This window comes from Molothrus ater, chromosome 1 (genome assembly GCF_012460135.2).
Source record: "Molothrus ater isolate BHLD 08-10-18 breed brown headed cowbird chromosome 1, BPBGC_Mater_1.1, whole genome shotgun sequence".
In the NCBI taxonomy this organism is placed as follows: Eukaryota; Metazoa; Chordata; class Aves; order Passeriformes; family Icteridae; genus Molothrus; species Molothrus ater.
In genome coordinates, this window is record NC_050478.2 from 101093276 (window position 1) to 101111882 (window position 18607).

Sequence of the window (18607 nt, forward strand, 5' to 3'; positions counted from 1 at the left end):
CTGCAATTCCACAGACTTTGAGACTTGGGATCCCTTCTGAATGCATAAAACCCTATAGTTATGGTAATACTTAACTAGCATGTTGTTTGTGATCAGACAATACACTAAGGATGTTCATGGTATCTGTAATGACCCATTTGAGAGGTGCTGAGGTTATTAAAGGAAGAATTATGATTTTTTAAAAAACTTCCAATAATGCAGAATCTAAATGCTTTAGAGAGTAATAATCTGGGACCTTTTCTGATTTCCAGAGTTCTGCATATATTTATTCGAGATGCTTGTGAGGACCTAGACATGTTTTCTTAAACATACTTCTATCTGGAAGAGGAATGGTGATGCATCATTAAGTGTCTCTGACAGCTGCTGATTATTTTCAGAAGGCAGAATTTGGCTTTGTGACTTGTCAGTCATTATTAAATTTGAGGGTCTTTTGAATCGTAGAATGGATTGAGTTGAAACAAACCTTAAAGATCATCTAGTTCCAACCCCCTGGGATAAATGATTATGCTGATCATATGGAGCTTTGTTCCCTGATTAGCCTTATTAAGACTTCAGGAAATATTTAGGGGACTAGGAGTAATTGAGAGACAGATTGTATATAATGATTGCTGAATATTTTTCAAAATAGGAAATAATTTCTTTCTTATTCCTTTCCCTTTGTCCAGATTCCAGCTCTAGAAATTTCTAAGCTACTACAGGGCTTATGGATTCAAAGAAGAGTTTGTGCATTAGAAACGTAGGCATAAATAAGAGTAGCTGTGAAAGGAACCATGTGAAGTGCTAAGACTTTTGTGAAGGAGTTTGTGGAGAGAAGGTAGAATTCCAAGAGCAATTAGATGCCTAGTATTGCCTAGGCTCCTTATTAGATGTCGAAATAAAAACACTGCTCCCTAAAATCTATGACCAGCTGCCAGCTGACCTCAAGTATCTCAAATTCCCAATATGTATAGCTATCTCCATCAATGTTCCCAGTTTGGCTTGGCAAGGTCGAGTTGTCAGGGATCAGTGTCACAGCTGTTGAAAAAGATGGATTTGTGCCCCTTGGGCTGTGCCCCACGAGGACAGAAGGCAGTAGGCTCAAAGACAATGGCAGGGTGTGGTACTTGGGTAAGTGCTTACTGCATAGGAAAGTGAGGACAGCTGTGATCCAGGACTGTGGTTCATCTGGCCATTGGAGGGTGTCTGCTGTAGCTGAGCAGGCCCCTAGGTCTGGGCAGGCTTAGCCAGCAGCCTCTGATGGTGGTGCAGTGAGAAATGGGATCTGAATCCCTTTAAGCGAGGGAAGAAGGTGACACTGAATTGCCATCAAACATGAACACAGAGCTGGATGCTCTGCAGTCCCAGAGAAGATTCCTGAGCACTGGCAATGGATGGAAGCCTTGCCTGAGAGCCCTTGAACAATTTGGTCTGTCATCTTCTTCATGGGGCACCCTCTATGAACTTATTTGTCTCCACAGTGATGTCCTCCCTTTTTGCACATGATTTGACACCATTGTCTTACTGTCAGCAGCAGTGGGAAAAAATTAAAAATTGCTTGTAAATATGATCACTGAAACACTTACAAATAAATACTATGGAGGATTGAAGTGACTAAATGAGGATGGTACTGTCAGTGCAATTGTCCCAGCCACCTGCGCTTTCGTAAAGAAATCCACGGAGGATTGTTGGTTGAGGTGCATCACTATTGAGCTGTCTTGCAATACATCTGCAATTATTACCAGTATTCTCTGGAAAATCACCAAAATCACCAAAATTCTCTGTAGAGATCCTTGGGTGTCTAAAAATGTCATCCTCAAAATACTGCAAACAGGAACTTTTTACTGTCTTCCAGTCTATTATCCTTTGTGTTTTAGTAATTAGGTATTGAATCAGTCTAGGAAATTAATATGGTTGAACTGATACTGTTTTGTACTAGATTTCTTTTCATTTTTCCTAAGCAGGAGATAATGGTAGTGTGAAAGTTAAGCCAGAGTTGTACTAATGATGTAAATCTCAAAAACATGAGTTCAAAATTAAAATGTAAAGGAGGCTCCTTTAGCTTAAAGGCAGAGAAAAGTTTGGCCAAATGTTATTCATACCTAACGGAGATTGACTCAGCTGTAATTAAAATAACTAATGTACTTTCATCTAAGCCAAAGTTTGCTGTAATGACTTAAATATGTGGGATCATGTCTTGCTGATATGTTCACAATAATTTCATTACAAGATGGCTGGGATATGCTACCATGAGGTGGCTACATAGAAATGTGTTCACATATGAGCAGACAAGGCTGTAAATAAAAATGTTCGTTCCTTCTGGGAGTTGCTATAAAATGCTTTTAAAAAAAAAAAATTTACTCCTTTTCTGAAGATTCATTACACTTGTCTGGAAAGAGTACAGTTTTCTGTAACTAAGGAACAGTTGACATACACAAGGAAACGTGGTATAATAATAAAGGAGAATACTGCTTCTCCCAGTGTCTGAGGAGAGCAGAAACTCAGAGAGCTGTTCAACTACTGTCATGGCAGGCTGTCTCACTCCCAGTGTTTGTGTTGGGCAGCAGCAGAGGGTCAGGGAGTGAAATATCTGTATTACACTGCTGGAAACTCAGCTCCTGTTGGCAGTGAAGCAGAGCTGAGCTTCCAGGGGAGGGCATGCGTGTCCCTCGTGGAATGCCGAGGTGGAGCAGGCTGGTCTGGTCCATCCTCACCAGTGCTGGGTAGGACTTGCATGTCTCACTGCAAGTTGCCCAGTGCACTATTTCTGGTTTTAATACCAGAAACACTGTTTGGGTTTAGGTGGTTTAGGTTTTGATACCCCAACATTTGGGTGTTTAGGTTGTTTAGGTTTTAATACCCCAACATTTGCGTGTGGTTCAGTATACACCTGAAGTGATACTGATGCAACTCTGTGTGCCTGAGCATGCCCCACATCCATACAGAGAGAGATGTCCATTATACTGAGGGATTAGATGTTGCCTTGGTGGTGTTTGAACACAAACACGGTTATTTTAGCACGTGCTTACAAGGTTGCATCACTTACATGTGGCAAAAAGCCTTGAATGTGCTCCAGGGGTTGTCCCCAGCAAATGGCCCTGAAACATTTGTAGCAGGATTTTCTGTCATCTATTGCACAAATTCCATGCTTGTACAAAATCAGTTTAGTCCTCCTTTGAAGTGTCACTAGCACTTCAGAGGATGCATGCTGATGCTGTGTGTTGTTGCTGTTCTTTCCCAACAACATTTCTCTTCCTGCTATTTGGTAACTTTCTATGAAAAATTCCGAGCAAATAGTTTTTAATTCAGAGCAATAGGTGCTGTAATAAAATCAGATGCTTTTTTTTCATGAGGAAATGTTGATATTTGCCAATGTGGAAATTCTTTACCGTGTGGAAAAAAATATAAAGAAAATACCTAAATTTCGGTAAGCTCAAACTAAAGAGTTTTATTTTTGATTTCTTGAGCTGTACAGTGGCATTTCATCCTTCTAGCCAAGTGTTGTAAAAGTTCCTTTAGCAACTTGAATTTCAGCTTGAATTTTTTAACATGGGCAATCAAGACTAGAATCAGACTTCCACTTTCATGAGCTTTGTGAACATTGCTTCATACTAAATATTTTTAGTATGTTGTAGATTAAGAAAAGGTCTGAATTTGTCTGACTGGAAAATAGCTTAGGCTACTGACTGTACTGAATACAGATGTGTTTTATTACAGGAGTATATAGCTGTAAATTTGTAGGGCTGCGGTTTTTTTGTTTACACTATACACTAGAGTTTTAGTTAGGATGCTGGAGTATAACACCAAATGCACATTTTTCTCTTCATTAATAGGTAAATAGTTTTTGAATTATAGTAATCCTACAAAATTCACGGAAGTATGGTTGGTTTTTTTTTTGACACCTCACTTTGTTATAGACTAACTCATCATGTTGGAATCTGAATTATTTCTTTGTAACAGAGTTAAACTTTAGTCTTACAGACCAGTAGCAAAGTATTATGTATGAGAAAATGGAAAACAGGAAAATATTTAAAATCAAGACTAAATTTTAAAGTGTTTTCATTTTATGTTAAGCATGTGAAACAGCTAAATGACATTTACATTTGATTCTGATTGTGATGCAGAGATAATGCTGTATGAAGCCAAACCTTTCATTTTCTAGTGTCCAAAATATGCCATGCTGGAACTGTAGAAGGAAAAGTGTTTTCTTATAAGTCTAAACCTGGATGAAAAAATGGATTTGGTATAGTTTTCCCTCTCAGCATGCAAGTAAGACTATTAACTATACTGTAGGCTGAGAAAAGATTGTCTGCTTTACCTGTGTTTATGTGACCAATATATGTTTTTTACTTCTGCATGTACACAACTTCGTACATACATATATGCTGCTAAACTGAAGCATGCTCATTCTTGTCTCCATAAAAATTTCAAAAGCAAGCTTTGTTTCCTATTTCATAATAGTATTTTTGAGGTTATCCAAAAGTAAAACCAATCTGTATAAGTGAACATGCTTCAATTCCTTTCATATTAAAAAAGTACTCATTCCCTCTTTATCTTAAATATACTTGTATTAAGAACTTTAAGGAATTTTTTTTGTTGAGTCTTTCCAGTTTATTCATTACAAGAGTAGTGACAATGAGATTATGCTAATTGCAGATTAGACATTACACTACTTCAGTGACATCAGTGATTTAGGAGGACATTCAGAGGTCACATAGCCAAACAAAGGTTTTCTTCTTACCTTCCCCACATGAATCTCCATGTATGACAGATAAAAAATAATTCTTTGATTGCTTTACTTTTTGGAGAGATAGACAGAGATAACTCAGGTTGGACCCAAGCTCAGGCTATCAGAGACTTTTGAAGACTGAAATTTCTAGTGCCCTTTAACATTCAACAAAAGGTACAAAGTGCAGGATCACAGGGATCTTTTTGCTCACGCTCTACAGCAAAGACTTGAAACTACTTGTTGTAAAGTTGTAAAGAGAAAAGGAATATCTTCACCCTTTATATCTGGCAAAGTCTCTACATTTTATGCCTCTTAATGATCCCTTTGTTCATTTGGGAGGTTTGGTTCTTTGTTGTTTGTTTTTGATGTTTGGTCTGCAAAGGCAACATTGGTGACCATTTAAAAATCATGAAACCATTTTAAAGCCATGCAAGCAGCAAGCTATTCTGCTGCACTTCCTTGCTTTGCAGAATGCTAAAACTATACTCTGTAAAACATGGTAGTACATACATTCCAATCAATCTTACACTCCCTTTCCCTATTGATACTCTCTCTATATGTTGGCTTTCTAGTTCCACACCTAGGTTTCCTACTACAGGGAAAAGTATTTAAAAGTGGTCCAGTAGCAACCCTTTCTAAAAAGCAGCTACAAGAAGAGGTGTAAATGGTGCAGCCTTCTATTCTAGTCCCTAGTGATTCTTGCAAGAGTTGTCTGAGCTTGTTGTCCCTCCTTCTGTCCAGGGGATGATTCCAAATCCTTCTACCAGAAAGGCAGATGTGTGAGAAATCCCAGCTGAATTGCAGTGATGTCTCATATACCACTGTAGAGGCCTCTTGGATCCTGAAATGCTGCTTGGATAACAATTGAGCTACATGTGTGCAGAGCATGGATGCCAAATTCAGCTTCAGTGTTGAAGCAGTTTTACTACATTTGGCTGCTGGGTTCCCATAATTTTTTCTGTACGTGAAAGAATGAAACTACTGATCCTTTTATGTCTACCCCAGTGGACAAAATGCCAGACATATAAGATCTAGTTGGACACAGCCATTACCTAGCCAAGGTCTTGCAGTGAATGCTTGGTAATTGGTTAGCCTTTGAAAAAACCTTGATAAAATCCCAGAGGACTGTAGAGAAGAACTCAAGTATTTATCCTAAAAGATGGCATGTACTTTCTATTGGGTAGTTTTTAATGTGTGGATTAAATAAGTTCATCTATGACAAACTTGATTCATTGTTAGGCAGTCATTCTTACTGTAAGTTCCAGATACTAGAATAGATAAATTGTGTTTTGAGATAATTTATTTTTTCAGAAGCAAGCAGATAAAACTTACAGTCTTTGAAAGTATCTGATGTGACAAGAGAATTTTGAAGGATATTTCCTGTAGTGGAGATAGTTGGAATTTCCAGATAAATATCACATATTTAAGAGGACGTGCATCTGGTAACTTTTATACATTCAGTTGCATCTCTGAGGAAAAAAAATTATGATCCCTTTTGTCAGTGAATGCACTGGTTTCCTTTTACCCCACTGGTATTCTTGTGGGAAAAGTGTATATAAAAGTAAATTTGAAAAAGAAAAATAATCACGTGTAGAAAAAACACTGGTCACTGAGTTGACATTGGCACTTAGGAATTGAGGGCTTGTGATATGTGGATCTATGGAAACATTACTTCAGAGTCTCAGCAGATATTGAGAAAATAGATGTGAACATAAAGGAATAAAATGGAGAGTGAATAGATCTTTGTATTGCGGTATAAAGCCATGAGTTGTCTGTGTTTTGTAGTGGTAGTGCTGCCCTATCCCAAAGGGACTGTAGCAAAACTGGAAAAGAGTTTTGAGGTGGTTGACAGGGATAACTAAAGTATATGCAGCAGCTAAGCATGATGGGGCTCTAGCTGAGAAAAAATGCACATGGAAGACTGTATGAATGAGAGATACAAATTGATGGGTGGTGGGGAAAGGATGCATAGTGACCAGTTTCTCTTTTTCTCATAATGTGAGAACTGGGAAGCAAAAGGATGTTCTTCATAGGGTGAGCCATTGACCTGTGGCAATACACACATCTTGTGTGCTGGAAATTCACATGATTGAGAAGGCACTGGGGAAATCCACAAGGGAGATGTTTACTGTAAAGATCTGGCTCAAGCAATCTGAAAAAGATTAGAGACTTGGAGGGAGCATTAATCTTCTTTTATGCTTACCCTGGACAACTGTTTACACTGCTGCTGATTACTTGGTGATAATGGACTTTTGGTTAGTACGGGTATCAGTACAGAGGTTCTTAGCTTCTTTTGTGTTCACAGTTTCTAATGTTTTCACAGTGGGTTGCAGGATGATGGATATTTCAGATTATGAGTTAGTTCCACACCTGGCTTGGTTTTTTCCCATTTTGACATGCCACTCTTTTTAGTTTCCTTTTCATGATTTTTAGTCTTCTCAGAAACTGAATTTTTTCTACCTGCTTAAAAATAATTATGAAAATTTTAAGGTACACATTCTCCATTTTATTCTAGGGTTTGTTAAATCCATATAATTAGAAAAGTCAATCAATTTCTTCATCCAAGATTTGTGCATTAATGTGCACCGCTATCTTTCCTCCCTTCATAGTATCATTCATTTTGTTCACAGAAGCAATTTAAGATTTCATAGTGTCATTGGATTCTATCTTTTATCCTGTAAGTGTCTGGACAGTTTCCACCAAATGCCTGGCCCATGGTACCAGTCATCCTAAGAGGGAAGAGGATCACTGTTCATTCATTACATAACTACACAATTATCTGAAAGTCAGCTTGCAGGCGTGGGCTCAACTCTCAACTTACTGTAATGTTGGCCACTTTTTTCCATTATGAGAAACAAAGTAGTAGGGTCAAAATGGACTGTTTGATTCCCTCTGCAGTCATTGTCCAAAAACTACAACTGTTACTTTCATATGGAAATAAGATGGTTCTTTTATGGTCCTGAGCTGTAGCCTTGTAAGGAAATTCATAGGTAACATTTTTGAGTTGAACGTGGTGGATTATTTCTGAAAAATTGCTTTGTCTGATCTACCTAGAACCCAACAGACTATATTACAGCTATGTTTTTATGCATAGAGATATTAAGAGAGGAGAATTGTTGTGTATGCCTACATGGAATTTATATAATAGTGATAATACAGATGTAGTTGCTGTTTCTCTGCCTGGTTTGCAGGATGTTCCAATGAATAGCTTCTGAAAGAAAACACTAGTGGTGTCACTTAGGAGTTCAGTGTTTCACTGAGCCTCACTCTTCCTTGATATAAGCCTTTTGTGAAATGTTGAGCAATACTGTGATTTCTTCTCATGAAGAAATCTAGGATTTCTGTAAGCACAGTTGAATTCCTTGTTGTCTAGATTACATGTATATTTATACATGACTCTCATGGTTTAACCCTGGCAGGCAGCTAAATCCCACCCAGCCACTCACTCACTTCCTCACTGTGGCATGGGGCAGAAAGAAGAGTAAAAGTGAGAAAACTTGTGAGCTGAGGTAGTTTCACAGTAAAGGAAAAGCAACTGGGTCATGAGGTCCCTTACATTGTGCTAGAGATACTGATGTTTAACTCTTTGCAAAACTTCTTTCTGAGCTGCAGCAGTCTCTACAGCTTCTGGGAGAAGTTCTGCCAAAGGCAGAAATTCATACCACAGCTTCCATTCCCTTGGGAAAACATCATGGCCTAGGGTTTGATTTGCCTTAGTTGTATGTAGCCTTATTTACGTAATTTTCTAGCCTTCTTTTCTCACCCTGCCCTGCATCACATTTTTTTACTGCTTATGAACATATGTTGGTAGGTATTCAGGAGAGAAAAATATTCTTCTCTAATAAGTACAGATTTTTTGAAAATGTGGTTCACTGCTGTAGCATGTGCCCTGCTGCCATCTCCCATTACCTGGTAGTTGTTTGGCCTCTTTGTCGTTGAAGGAATTTTCTACTGGATAAGTAGAAAACTATCACTCTTTATGACAGTGATAGAGGAATGAAGAAACCAAGTTGCAAGCACTGCTTCTAACAGACAATAATCACTGAATTAATTTGAAATAAAAAAAAAATTATCCGGTAATGGTGAACATGGAGAGGTTAGTTGCTCAAGGGAAGGAACTGGATCTCTGTATTAAAATTCTCAAGTCCTCTTGTGAAAGAGCCACTCTGGTTTAAAATTTCTCAGTTCATATGCAGTAGTATCTGAGATCATGTTTATTGCCTGTATTTAGCTTGTTGCAGCCACCTGTCAAGTTATGAAGCAGGCATCAAGTAGCTGTTACTTGCTTTGAAAGCTTATGAGCATCATCTGGAAAAAAATGAAGGGTCAAGTTCTGAGTCTTGTCTGAAAAAATATTTTGTTAAGAAAATGGGTAAGTTTTCTGTGTAAACTTGCAGCTCAGAGATTATGAGTAGCTTGAACGATGGTATTGTCTATTGATGCAGAGGATACAGCACAGTTCTAGTAGAATTCTGGGCATGAAAACTTCTAGGAAAAACAGGAAATCCTGCAAGAAGTTAGAGTGAGGAGACATTTATTATGCTGTGCAGTACTTTTATGTTTTCATTTCTGCATTTTTTTTTTTAATTACACATAGCATTTTTGACTGTGTTTACCCAAGTCTGGTTGGCACTCCTGCAAAGTGTCTATCTCTAGAATAACTTTTTTCCTTCTTAGAACTCTGTAGTATTTTTAAAAGAGAGAGAAGCAAAAAGAGAAATGTGAGGAAACTAGTTAGTGTATGAATAGTACAACTGAACCAGCATTTTGTGTGCAAATACACTGCCTGGAAAAATGTATCTTATTTTACTTTTAAAAGTAAAATTTTCAGTTAATTACTTATCTTGTGATAAACTGTTGCAAATTCATGTGGCTCTATCATCTATGCAATATTCCAATTTGAAATGCAAATGAATATGTGATAGTATAAAGAGCTGTTTGAAATGAAGGAGCCATGGTTTTTTTTTGTAAATTTATTAGAAAACTTTTCTGTTGGTCACAGTTGTACACTGTGACATTTGGCTACACATGGGAATAATGGATACGTTCAGGAAAGCTGGACAAAACTGTTTGACCATAGCAAAGCTTTTGCTGGAAATTCAGAATCTAGAACTTGTAATTCTGTAATTTCCATGTGGCTGCTTGAGCACGCGCATTTAAACATAGCTAAAATAATTGCATGAAGTCTTGAGCTGTTGTTTGTGGATACACATTTTGAGGTTTGGTCTGGATAGCTATAGATTAGACAATGGCATTAGTTGCTAGATATTTTTGTCTTGCTGCTGGAAATCCAGTGAGTAAAGCAAGTGGGTTTATATTTTTGCAGCGCTGATGTGTGCCCACTTTTAAGGCTTTGGTAAGTTGACATCCTCTATGTGGAAGATGATGTTAAAATATAAGATACTCTTTGGGGGGAAGGGAAATATTAATGCATTTTCTATTAAGCTAAATATAGATGTACTGCTAACTGTGCAGTGGAAGGATAGCAGCACTTTGAGTAGCACTTTTTAAACCATTCAAATAATTCCTGGCAGCTTCAGGATGATTTAAGCATTATCTTTTTTGAGTCTACTTAAGGTGTTCATGCAAGGCTTCACAAATAGGAGCTGATATGCAGATACTTTGCTTGGTGGATCAATGACTTGACATTGCACAGTATAATTGCACAGTGTACAAGGCACACCATTATCAAATTTTATTCTTAGAATAGTCCTGCCAAAAAATTGCCTTCCTTTATCCATTGTTGATAGCTTTATCCCATTGCTTCAGCACTCAAGAGGCCAAAGCTCTAAGCACAGCTTCATTGTGCTTGAAGGAATACAATGGATATTTTACATCTGGGAAACATTGTTTTATAACAGATGTAACTGCCGCTGGCATTTAGCATCGTTCTTACAGAACCTGAAACTGGAAGGCATTGTCTGTCTTCACATCCAAAAGTGCATGAGGAGTTGAAAACAATGAGATTGTGCCTACCTGTAGGGAGAACTAGAGAAAATTAACCATTAGAGGCATCTAAATGGATTTGGCTTGCAAGCTGTGTGCTTTAAGGCTGGGTCACATCAAGTATCAATACCCTAAGAGTGAAGCACTCAGCCTTATTTTCTGATCCTTTTATGCAACACTCAGAGCCCTTCAGTCCCTGTCCACATGCTCAAAGATGTGTATCTGTTTAAGTGCTTTCTAGGACAGGGCTAAATTTCTTTGTGCCTTGCAAATGTAACCCTGTAGTCATCTGGCAATATCAGCTGAGTTTAGAACTCATAATTGAACCCTTTTTTCATCTTGCATGGTCATCAGGAGGTGTCCTGCTGCATTAAGTGTCAAGTAGTGTGCAATAGTAGAAGTGAATTCAGGAATGGGAACTGGCCTGCATTCTTCGGTGTTGCTGACTGCCCATCCTGAACTACAAAGTTTTCCTGTCAAATGTAGGATGGATATCTCAGTGCTTGTTTCGTTCTTGTAAACTTTTCTTGGTGTGTAAATTTAAGTGTGGGAAGTTATGTTTGACACTTGAGGACAAAGTGGCTGACGTTCATGCTGAACTTAGTGATGACATTTTCCTTCATGATTGTCTGGAATCAACTGTATTTTTATTGCCTCTGGACCTTTGGCAGAAACCAGCTTCAAATCAGAACTCTTTTCTTGCATTTATGTCAATAAGGTAGTTGTGGTATCTTGAGACACTTAAACCAGAGCTGGCCAAGGGTGGGATTTCTTTTATATGGGAAATTATGATGTTTTGATTTTTTTTTTCTTGCAGATCATATTGCTTCAAAACATCCAGATTTTTCCAAAAGGCATGTATTGTGAATTAAATGTTTTCCTAATTTCCCACCCCAAGCTGCCCAGTCTACAGTTCAGATGGCGTTGACAGATCCCTATTTGGAACCATGGAGCAGGAGATTTGTCTCTGGACCCTGGTTTCAGCTGATCTCTGAAGTGATGTTAGATTTCCTGATGGAAAGTCAAGTTAAGATTTTCAGTTTCTAGCTGAAACAAATTTGTTGGGACTGTGTCTGTGTGTGCTGCAGAAGTTTGAGCTCTTTAGTTTCAAATTTGTCACTTACTGATGAAGAGGTTTATGGAAAAAAAAATTCTGAATGGCTGCACTAGAGTATTTTTATTAGATGAAGTGTCACTAGTTCAGGAGATAAATGCACATTAATATTTATCACTCACTGTGTGCTATCAGAGGTTATTATATGAAAAATGACTTTTGCTTTCGTATTTCATCTACTCTGATCTGAATAGAAAGTGGTCTGCAAAAAAAATTGCCCAAATGTCAATTCAAGAAGAATTGAGAGTGTTATACCAGTTTGGAGTACTATGTATATGGCTAAAGAGATGTTGGAAATATCCTCAAATGAACAAAATTCAGAAAATGCAACACTAAGGTTGCTTTAAAAAAAACAAAATAAACCTGTGCAAAGTAATAAAAAGTTCAAATAAGACACCCAAACACTTACATCTGCCGTTTAGGTGAAGCTATGCAGAATATGTATGATTATGATGATGGAATTACACTGCTGAAATAGTAAACTTAATAGTCTTAAATTAATTTTTAAATTCCCTTAGTCTTAAATTAATTTTTAGATTCCATTTTTTTCCTCCTCTAGTCTCCCTTTTCTGATAATGTTACAGCATTCAAATAGATACAGACCCCTTGAACTTACCAGCTTTGCACAGAGATGCATAGTACTGTTTATTTAAAAAATCAAGATAAATTATTAGCAGTATTATTCACTTTCTTACAGATTCAACATGTTCTTTGTCATGCCCCTTAAATAGATCAGAATGAGAAATGCACCTTGCGAACAACTGCCATATGATGTGATACCATATCATGGCCATCATAAATCATAGCAATCATATCATATCCTTTGTAATAGCCTAAGGTTCATGGCCATATAAGAGCTAATGTATATGATTTTTAGGCAGGTCTCAGTGACAATTGGCCATTAAGTTATTCTGTGTCCCATCCTTGTGGTAGAAGCTCTGAGGAAGTTCCAGGTGTACAAAAAACTCTGACATACTCTTGCTGTTTTAGGGAAGAGGGTAGCAAAAAAGATCAGAGGACTACCAGGTCTAGACATGAATGTACAAGAATTTTTCATTGTTGTTGGACACAATGTGGGTAGCATTCTCCAACCTATTGTTTGTCAGTCATGGTGTCAAGAGGTGCATGTGTGTTTTGGAGGCAGCAGTCCAATTAGAACACATTCAAATAGTTGTACCGAGGTTACATGCCTGTGGCTGGGGGGGGACATGCCATTACTAATCCAGCTCTTGGCTGGATTACCTTTTGAAAAATAAGAAATTGATTCCTCTTCCACGTGTGAAAAGCTTTTGGCCCTCTTGAGTCCTGTTTAATGTTGCATCTGGGCTGAAGAGAAAGAGGGTAATGAAGCCTTCACATCCTGTCTGGCTTCCTGCAGGCTTGTTTAGAGGGAAGAAAGCCCTTTGCCAGGAGCTTTGAGACGTGCTGGGGTACATTTCTAGAGCTACATGCCAGGTTTTGGTCCCACTGGGTGCCATTAGAAATGACACCTGCAGTTACACCTGAAAGCAAGCCCACTTTTCTCAGTCCTTCAGCCCAGCTCTGAGACAAATGTTCTCTCTCCTTTCTATCCTCCATAATTTTCAGAAGTTGTTGGAGTGAAATCAGAACCCAGTGCTCAAGTTCCAAACTGAGGCACGTTTTGCCATGAGATTTTTTTTTTAGTCTTGTTGGACATACAAAAGCCTATACATTTAGAAATGAAGGAATTGATATTGTGAATTCTGGTATCGGCTGGGGGGATGTTCTCTTGCACATCTGTTCCCTCCACACATCTTTCTGAACAATATATATCTCCTTCTCTGTGGGATATTCAGTTTCTATTCACATCCCCAAGGACTTCTACATTAGGGCAACTGAGAAGTTGAGGTATGTTTTAGCAAAGGAATTGTAAAATTTTGAGTGAATTAGAATTAAAAAAAATCCAGGGATGGAAAAAAAATCTTTCTTCCTCATTGTAAGAAGCTCCATTTTATTTCAGCTGTCTCTTTTCTCACCATCTCAGCTCTGTACACATATGCTTAATTTTTCCTTTGTGCCATTTAGAACCAAGTTTCCAGTAGAAAGAGAAAAATGTAAGTAAAAACATAGTTAAGTGGGTTTACCCAAACCCCACTATGAATTGAAACTCATCCCTTTTCCAAATCTGTCACTTCTTCTTCCTTAACATAAATTACGTATTCAGTAATTCACTTATTTTAGCACTCCCATTTCTCCCAAGTTGTTGATGTAGCTCCAAACTTTTGAAATCCAGGTCATAATATTTCTTACTTTTCTCCAAATACTTCTAGTTTCCAGTTTCTAGTTTCTGCTGGCACAGATGAATGTGGTGCAAGCAAAGTGCTCCTGCTCAGTAGAATGTGATGGTGGTCCTGTCCCACTGATGGCCATGAAGGGAGTAGCCCTTGAGGAATACCATAACCTGCTCTGAACATACTTTCCTGCCTTCCAGATGTAGGTTTATCTTGCCATGTTTACCAGTACATCGAGAGACTATTTATTATCCTGAGTGTTAATAGTCCTTTACATTTTTTCCTAGCTTTGTGCAGAAGGAAATCTTTTTTCAACATTTCAGCATTTGAAGAAATATATTTTTGGGTTTTCTGCAATTCTTAAAAAGATGACAGCTGTAAAAGAGGTTTTTTAAAATAAATTATTTGCTCAATTTAAATTCAAAGATGTTTGATTTCAAACTTGTAAGAAGCGAAGTCTAAAACTGAGATATATTTTGGAGTGATAGAGAAATACTAAAAAATAGACCTGAAAGTTTGGGAATTGAATGTGCATTGACTAATTGTATTGAATTTTTTCACTTTTGGATACTGACTCAGACCATTCTACCAAATATCAAATCCACTTCCAAATGAAAAATCTGTTGCTTGATATCTATTAACTCCCAAGCACTGAGAAGAGTTTGTCACTTAGAGCTTCATAAATCACCAGACTGTCTTTGAAATCTGAACATTTGGAAACACTTTTAAAGTCCACAAAACTTGTATTGTCAAACTGTCTTTCTCCAGCTTTGAGACTGTTTTTTGTTTTAGTTATATTTTGTTGTATTCTGAGGATGTGGTTCTTGAGCCTGGGATCTGGTAATGAAGAAGAGAAGCATCAAATATTGAAGCTTGCAAGAGAATTGTGAAATACAGCAGTCTTGGACTACTTTACATGTGACATCATATCAAACATCGTTTAATAATATGTAGCTTGTCATATGTTTGTTCTTCTAAAGCTTTTGATAATATTACCTATTTTGTTGCTGCTTTTATAGTGCTTAGAATTTGTTGTCCTAAGACAGGACACCAGGCCAGCTTCTGCAGAAGAACAACAAATAGTGGTCCAAAGATTTTAATAGCCAGTCTTTTCGATGTAATGCTGTGGCACCCGGGTTGTCTCCTTTCTGTGCGAGCTCTGGTGACAAAATTGAATAGATCATACAGAGCGTGTATCTAGCAAATGTATCTTCCTTTTTGGATTGCAGAAAATTCATACATGGGCTCATTTGAACCATTTTAATTATTTTTGTAAAAATTATTTATTATATTTTAAAAAGAACAGGGAAGGTTATTACAGAGATTTGATATTCAAAATCTGCAGTCAGGATAGCGTTATGGCAAAAATTTGGAGTCTGATGGAGGGAGATAGATAAGCATGATTCAATAGATCTAGAAAGTAATAGACTTATTCTTTGCTTTATAAACAACTGTTTAGGCCATTGATGACCTATGCTTGAACTACAAAAAAACTAAAATTAAAATCTGGTTTATTGGCTAGATGCAGAATGTGAATGATAATCTTCTTTCTAGTACTTGCTCAAAACAGTCGCTTGCAGAATAAGTATGAACAAAATAGGCTGCATGTAGAGTGAGCATTTCCTAGGTATATTCTACTAGTTCTGCCCTCCATAGCCTTGGCTTTATTTACAGCCTTGGATAAGAATTTCAGTAGTGCTGTTTTTTTAATTTATAAACTAAAAAATTAACCTCAAATGCATGAAGCAGGTGGTATAAAATCTAGGTTTAAAAAGCTTTGGAAGTAGAACTGTTACTGCAGATAGGTCAGGTAGGTGATATTTAATGTTGTCTTTTATCAGCAATTCAATTTTCTCTTGAAGATGCATATTTCCTGAAATACTGATGGTTTACTTTATTTATTCATACCTTGCAATTTTGGCTGCCTGTGATTAAGCCAAGTGTTTCCTAGAGGATTTATAAGGCATTTCTAAATCTTCATCAAACATTTTCTGTTGGCTTTTGAATAGACATCCAGTAAATCACAGAGGAACTATGACCAAATGTGTCTGGCACAGGGTTCTTTAGTGTATACTGAAAATTAAGTTCAAAACTTCTGAAGGAAGAGGGCAGTTGGCACAAAGCAAAGCATTCATTGGAAGTATGTCTATACTCCTGTGCCAGACTGAGGTTTGTGTCTTATGCCCTCTGCTGTGTAATAATTTGGTAAAGAGTAATAAGATTAATAGGCTTTTATGTTCTCAAAAGTAGAAGTATCATTCATGTTTCGTCTAAGTACCAGGTAACGTGTTGGTAAGCATGATGGTGATGTTATTATTTATGTAAAATTGCTCTCTGGAAACTTTTAAAAAAACTCTTTTAAAGAAACTCTCTTAAAAACTGTTTTCTTTAATTAAAAAAATAAAAGGAAAAATCTGGCAATAGCTGTCGTTGTGGTTTGTGATTAAAGAGTACTCAAAGATACTATAATCAAAGTGTGATTTTTACTATAATGTTGACCATAGGGAAAAATCATGATTAATGTGGAACTGATTAGTAGAAATATCCTTGGTCAGGATATTTTTATGGTTTTGTACTGAAAATCTTTAAGCAATGTTTGGAAGTTCACCTATTATATGCATATATATTTTGTCTTTTAGGGCATACAGGACGATTATTGAAATCTCTGTGTTTCACCAGTCTATCCTTTCTGCTGCTGCACATCATCTTTCAGATTACAATAAACAGTCTTGAAGCTGCAAAAACTATTGAACCTGGTTTTAACTGTGAGTAAAGCATTTTAGATTTTATTAGCATTTTAAGTGTCCAAATGCTTCAGTGGTTTGAAAGGTGAAGGGTTGATAAGAAGGCACTTAGGTTTGTGCTCCTGTGGGTTTGCAGCTTGTTCTTGTTTTCCAGCTTTTTACCTTAAAAATTTCTGTTAGTAAGGTAGGAAGACTAGAAGGGCTTAAGAAACTAAAGAAATTTTATATAACTATTATATGTGTGTGTGTGTGTGTGTATATATATGTCTAAAACTATTTTTTCCCACCAGAGATGCATTTTCTTTGAGTTTACCACTGACTATTGTTATGACTTCAGCTTTTAGGCTTTCTCAAAATCATCTCAGAACCTGAGGAAACTACTAATTTCTGTCATTAGATAATAATTCAGTGAATTAAGAGTAAAATGAAATAAAGTAACAAACATCCCTCTATCCATGTTTTATGCCCCTCTCTGACATAACTCTCTTTAGTTTTTCATTTAACTTTAAGTATTGATTCCAAAACTTATATTTATGAACAGTATTTGTCTCTTTCTTGCCTATGTTGTATGGGAGGAAGGATTTTCAATTTTTCATTTATGTGTAAGCTCTACTTAAAATATATTTCATGACATTTTGTATCTTCCTCTCTCAGGAAGTGTTGTTCAATACTTCAGAAAGCAAACATTCTTTATTGTGCAGAAGTTAATTAAAATATCTATCCTGTGATTTATATATGTAACCTCCAGGTAGAAACTATTTGTACTTGTCTTACCATGCTTACATTTAACATTTAAGCCTGTCAACTTACCTTTGATAAATGTCCATTTAATTTATCACAAGGTATGCTGCTGCCACTTGAGTAAACAGCTGTACTACAATTCAACACAAGAAACCTTATGTGATGTAAAGGATTTGACTTAAATAATAAAACCCTCAGAAAGCTTGAAGTGAATATTACCATTTCACCTTTAGCTTAAACCATTTCCTAAAGTAAAAGGCATAATTGTGTTCATGAAATGCCAGTTTCACCTGGAGTATCCTGGGCTCTGTTGGTTTAGATCAGGCCTTCAGCGTCTAAAAACATACTTTCTTTTTTTTTCCAAAAATTTATGTAATTCACTGAGTGAGCTGGATTGATTGTTTTCTGTAGGTGTTTAATGTTCTTATGACTATAAAGACATAATTTTTACTTAGATTGGAGGAATTGCATCATCTAGACACCGTTTGTGTGAGTCAAGAATTCCAAGACAGAGTTGCTTTTGAGAGTTGCGGAAAAACCGCTGGCTTTTTCCCCCTTTTCTGGTGGGAACTGGAGTCTGCGGTGGGAACTGGGGTCTGCAGTGGGAATTAAAATTATTATTTCATCCTGAAAACTCCATTCTTTAACATGAAATGTACCATTTTTTACTATTTATTCACATTTGCTAAGTGTAGCAGCTCCTCTTTCAGCTGCCATTGGTAATGATCTCCTCGGGGCCTCACAGGGCAGTGGGTGTAGCTGTAGGAGTGCATTAAATGTTATCAGTCTGCTCTCTGACACCAAGGCCACTTGACATGACATTCCCACACACTCACCATTAAGCTCTTCTTACCTCCTCATTGCAAAGGGTGTTTTGAAGTTCCCTCTTGGGAGTGGTATTTGTCCCAGAGGAACACCCAAACTGTGCCCAAGTTGTTTGGGAAAGAAGCTGGTTGACCAAAGTTGTTCCAAGAGTTTTTAAACTGTTAAGCAAGATGAAATATTCAGCTGTTGAATTTCAGTGCCTGAATACTGAGTAAACTGGCACCATTTTGTTTACTGGTATGGTTACAGTCAGTGAGATCCAGGTGAAGCCAATAAAAAC

General features: G+C 37.1%; 1 protein-coding gene across 1 annotated transcript in view; it reads left to right on the forward strand.

The window, feature by feature from the left end:
* PIEZO2 (piezo type mechanosensitive ion channel component 2) overlaps positions 1 to 18607 on the forward strand; it is a 285479-nt gene that overhangs the window by 83182 nt on the left and 183690 nt on the right. The window contains exon 3 of the mRNA XM_036378969.2: positions 16657 to 16782. Within this exon, the coding sequence (XP_036234862.1) occupies positions 16657 to 16782 (126 nt within the window). The remainder of the gene's footprint in view (positions 1 to 16656; positions 16783 to 18607) is intronic.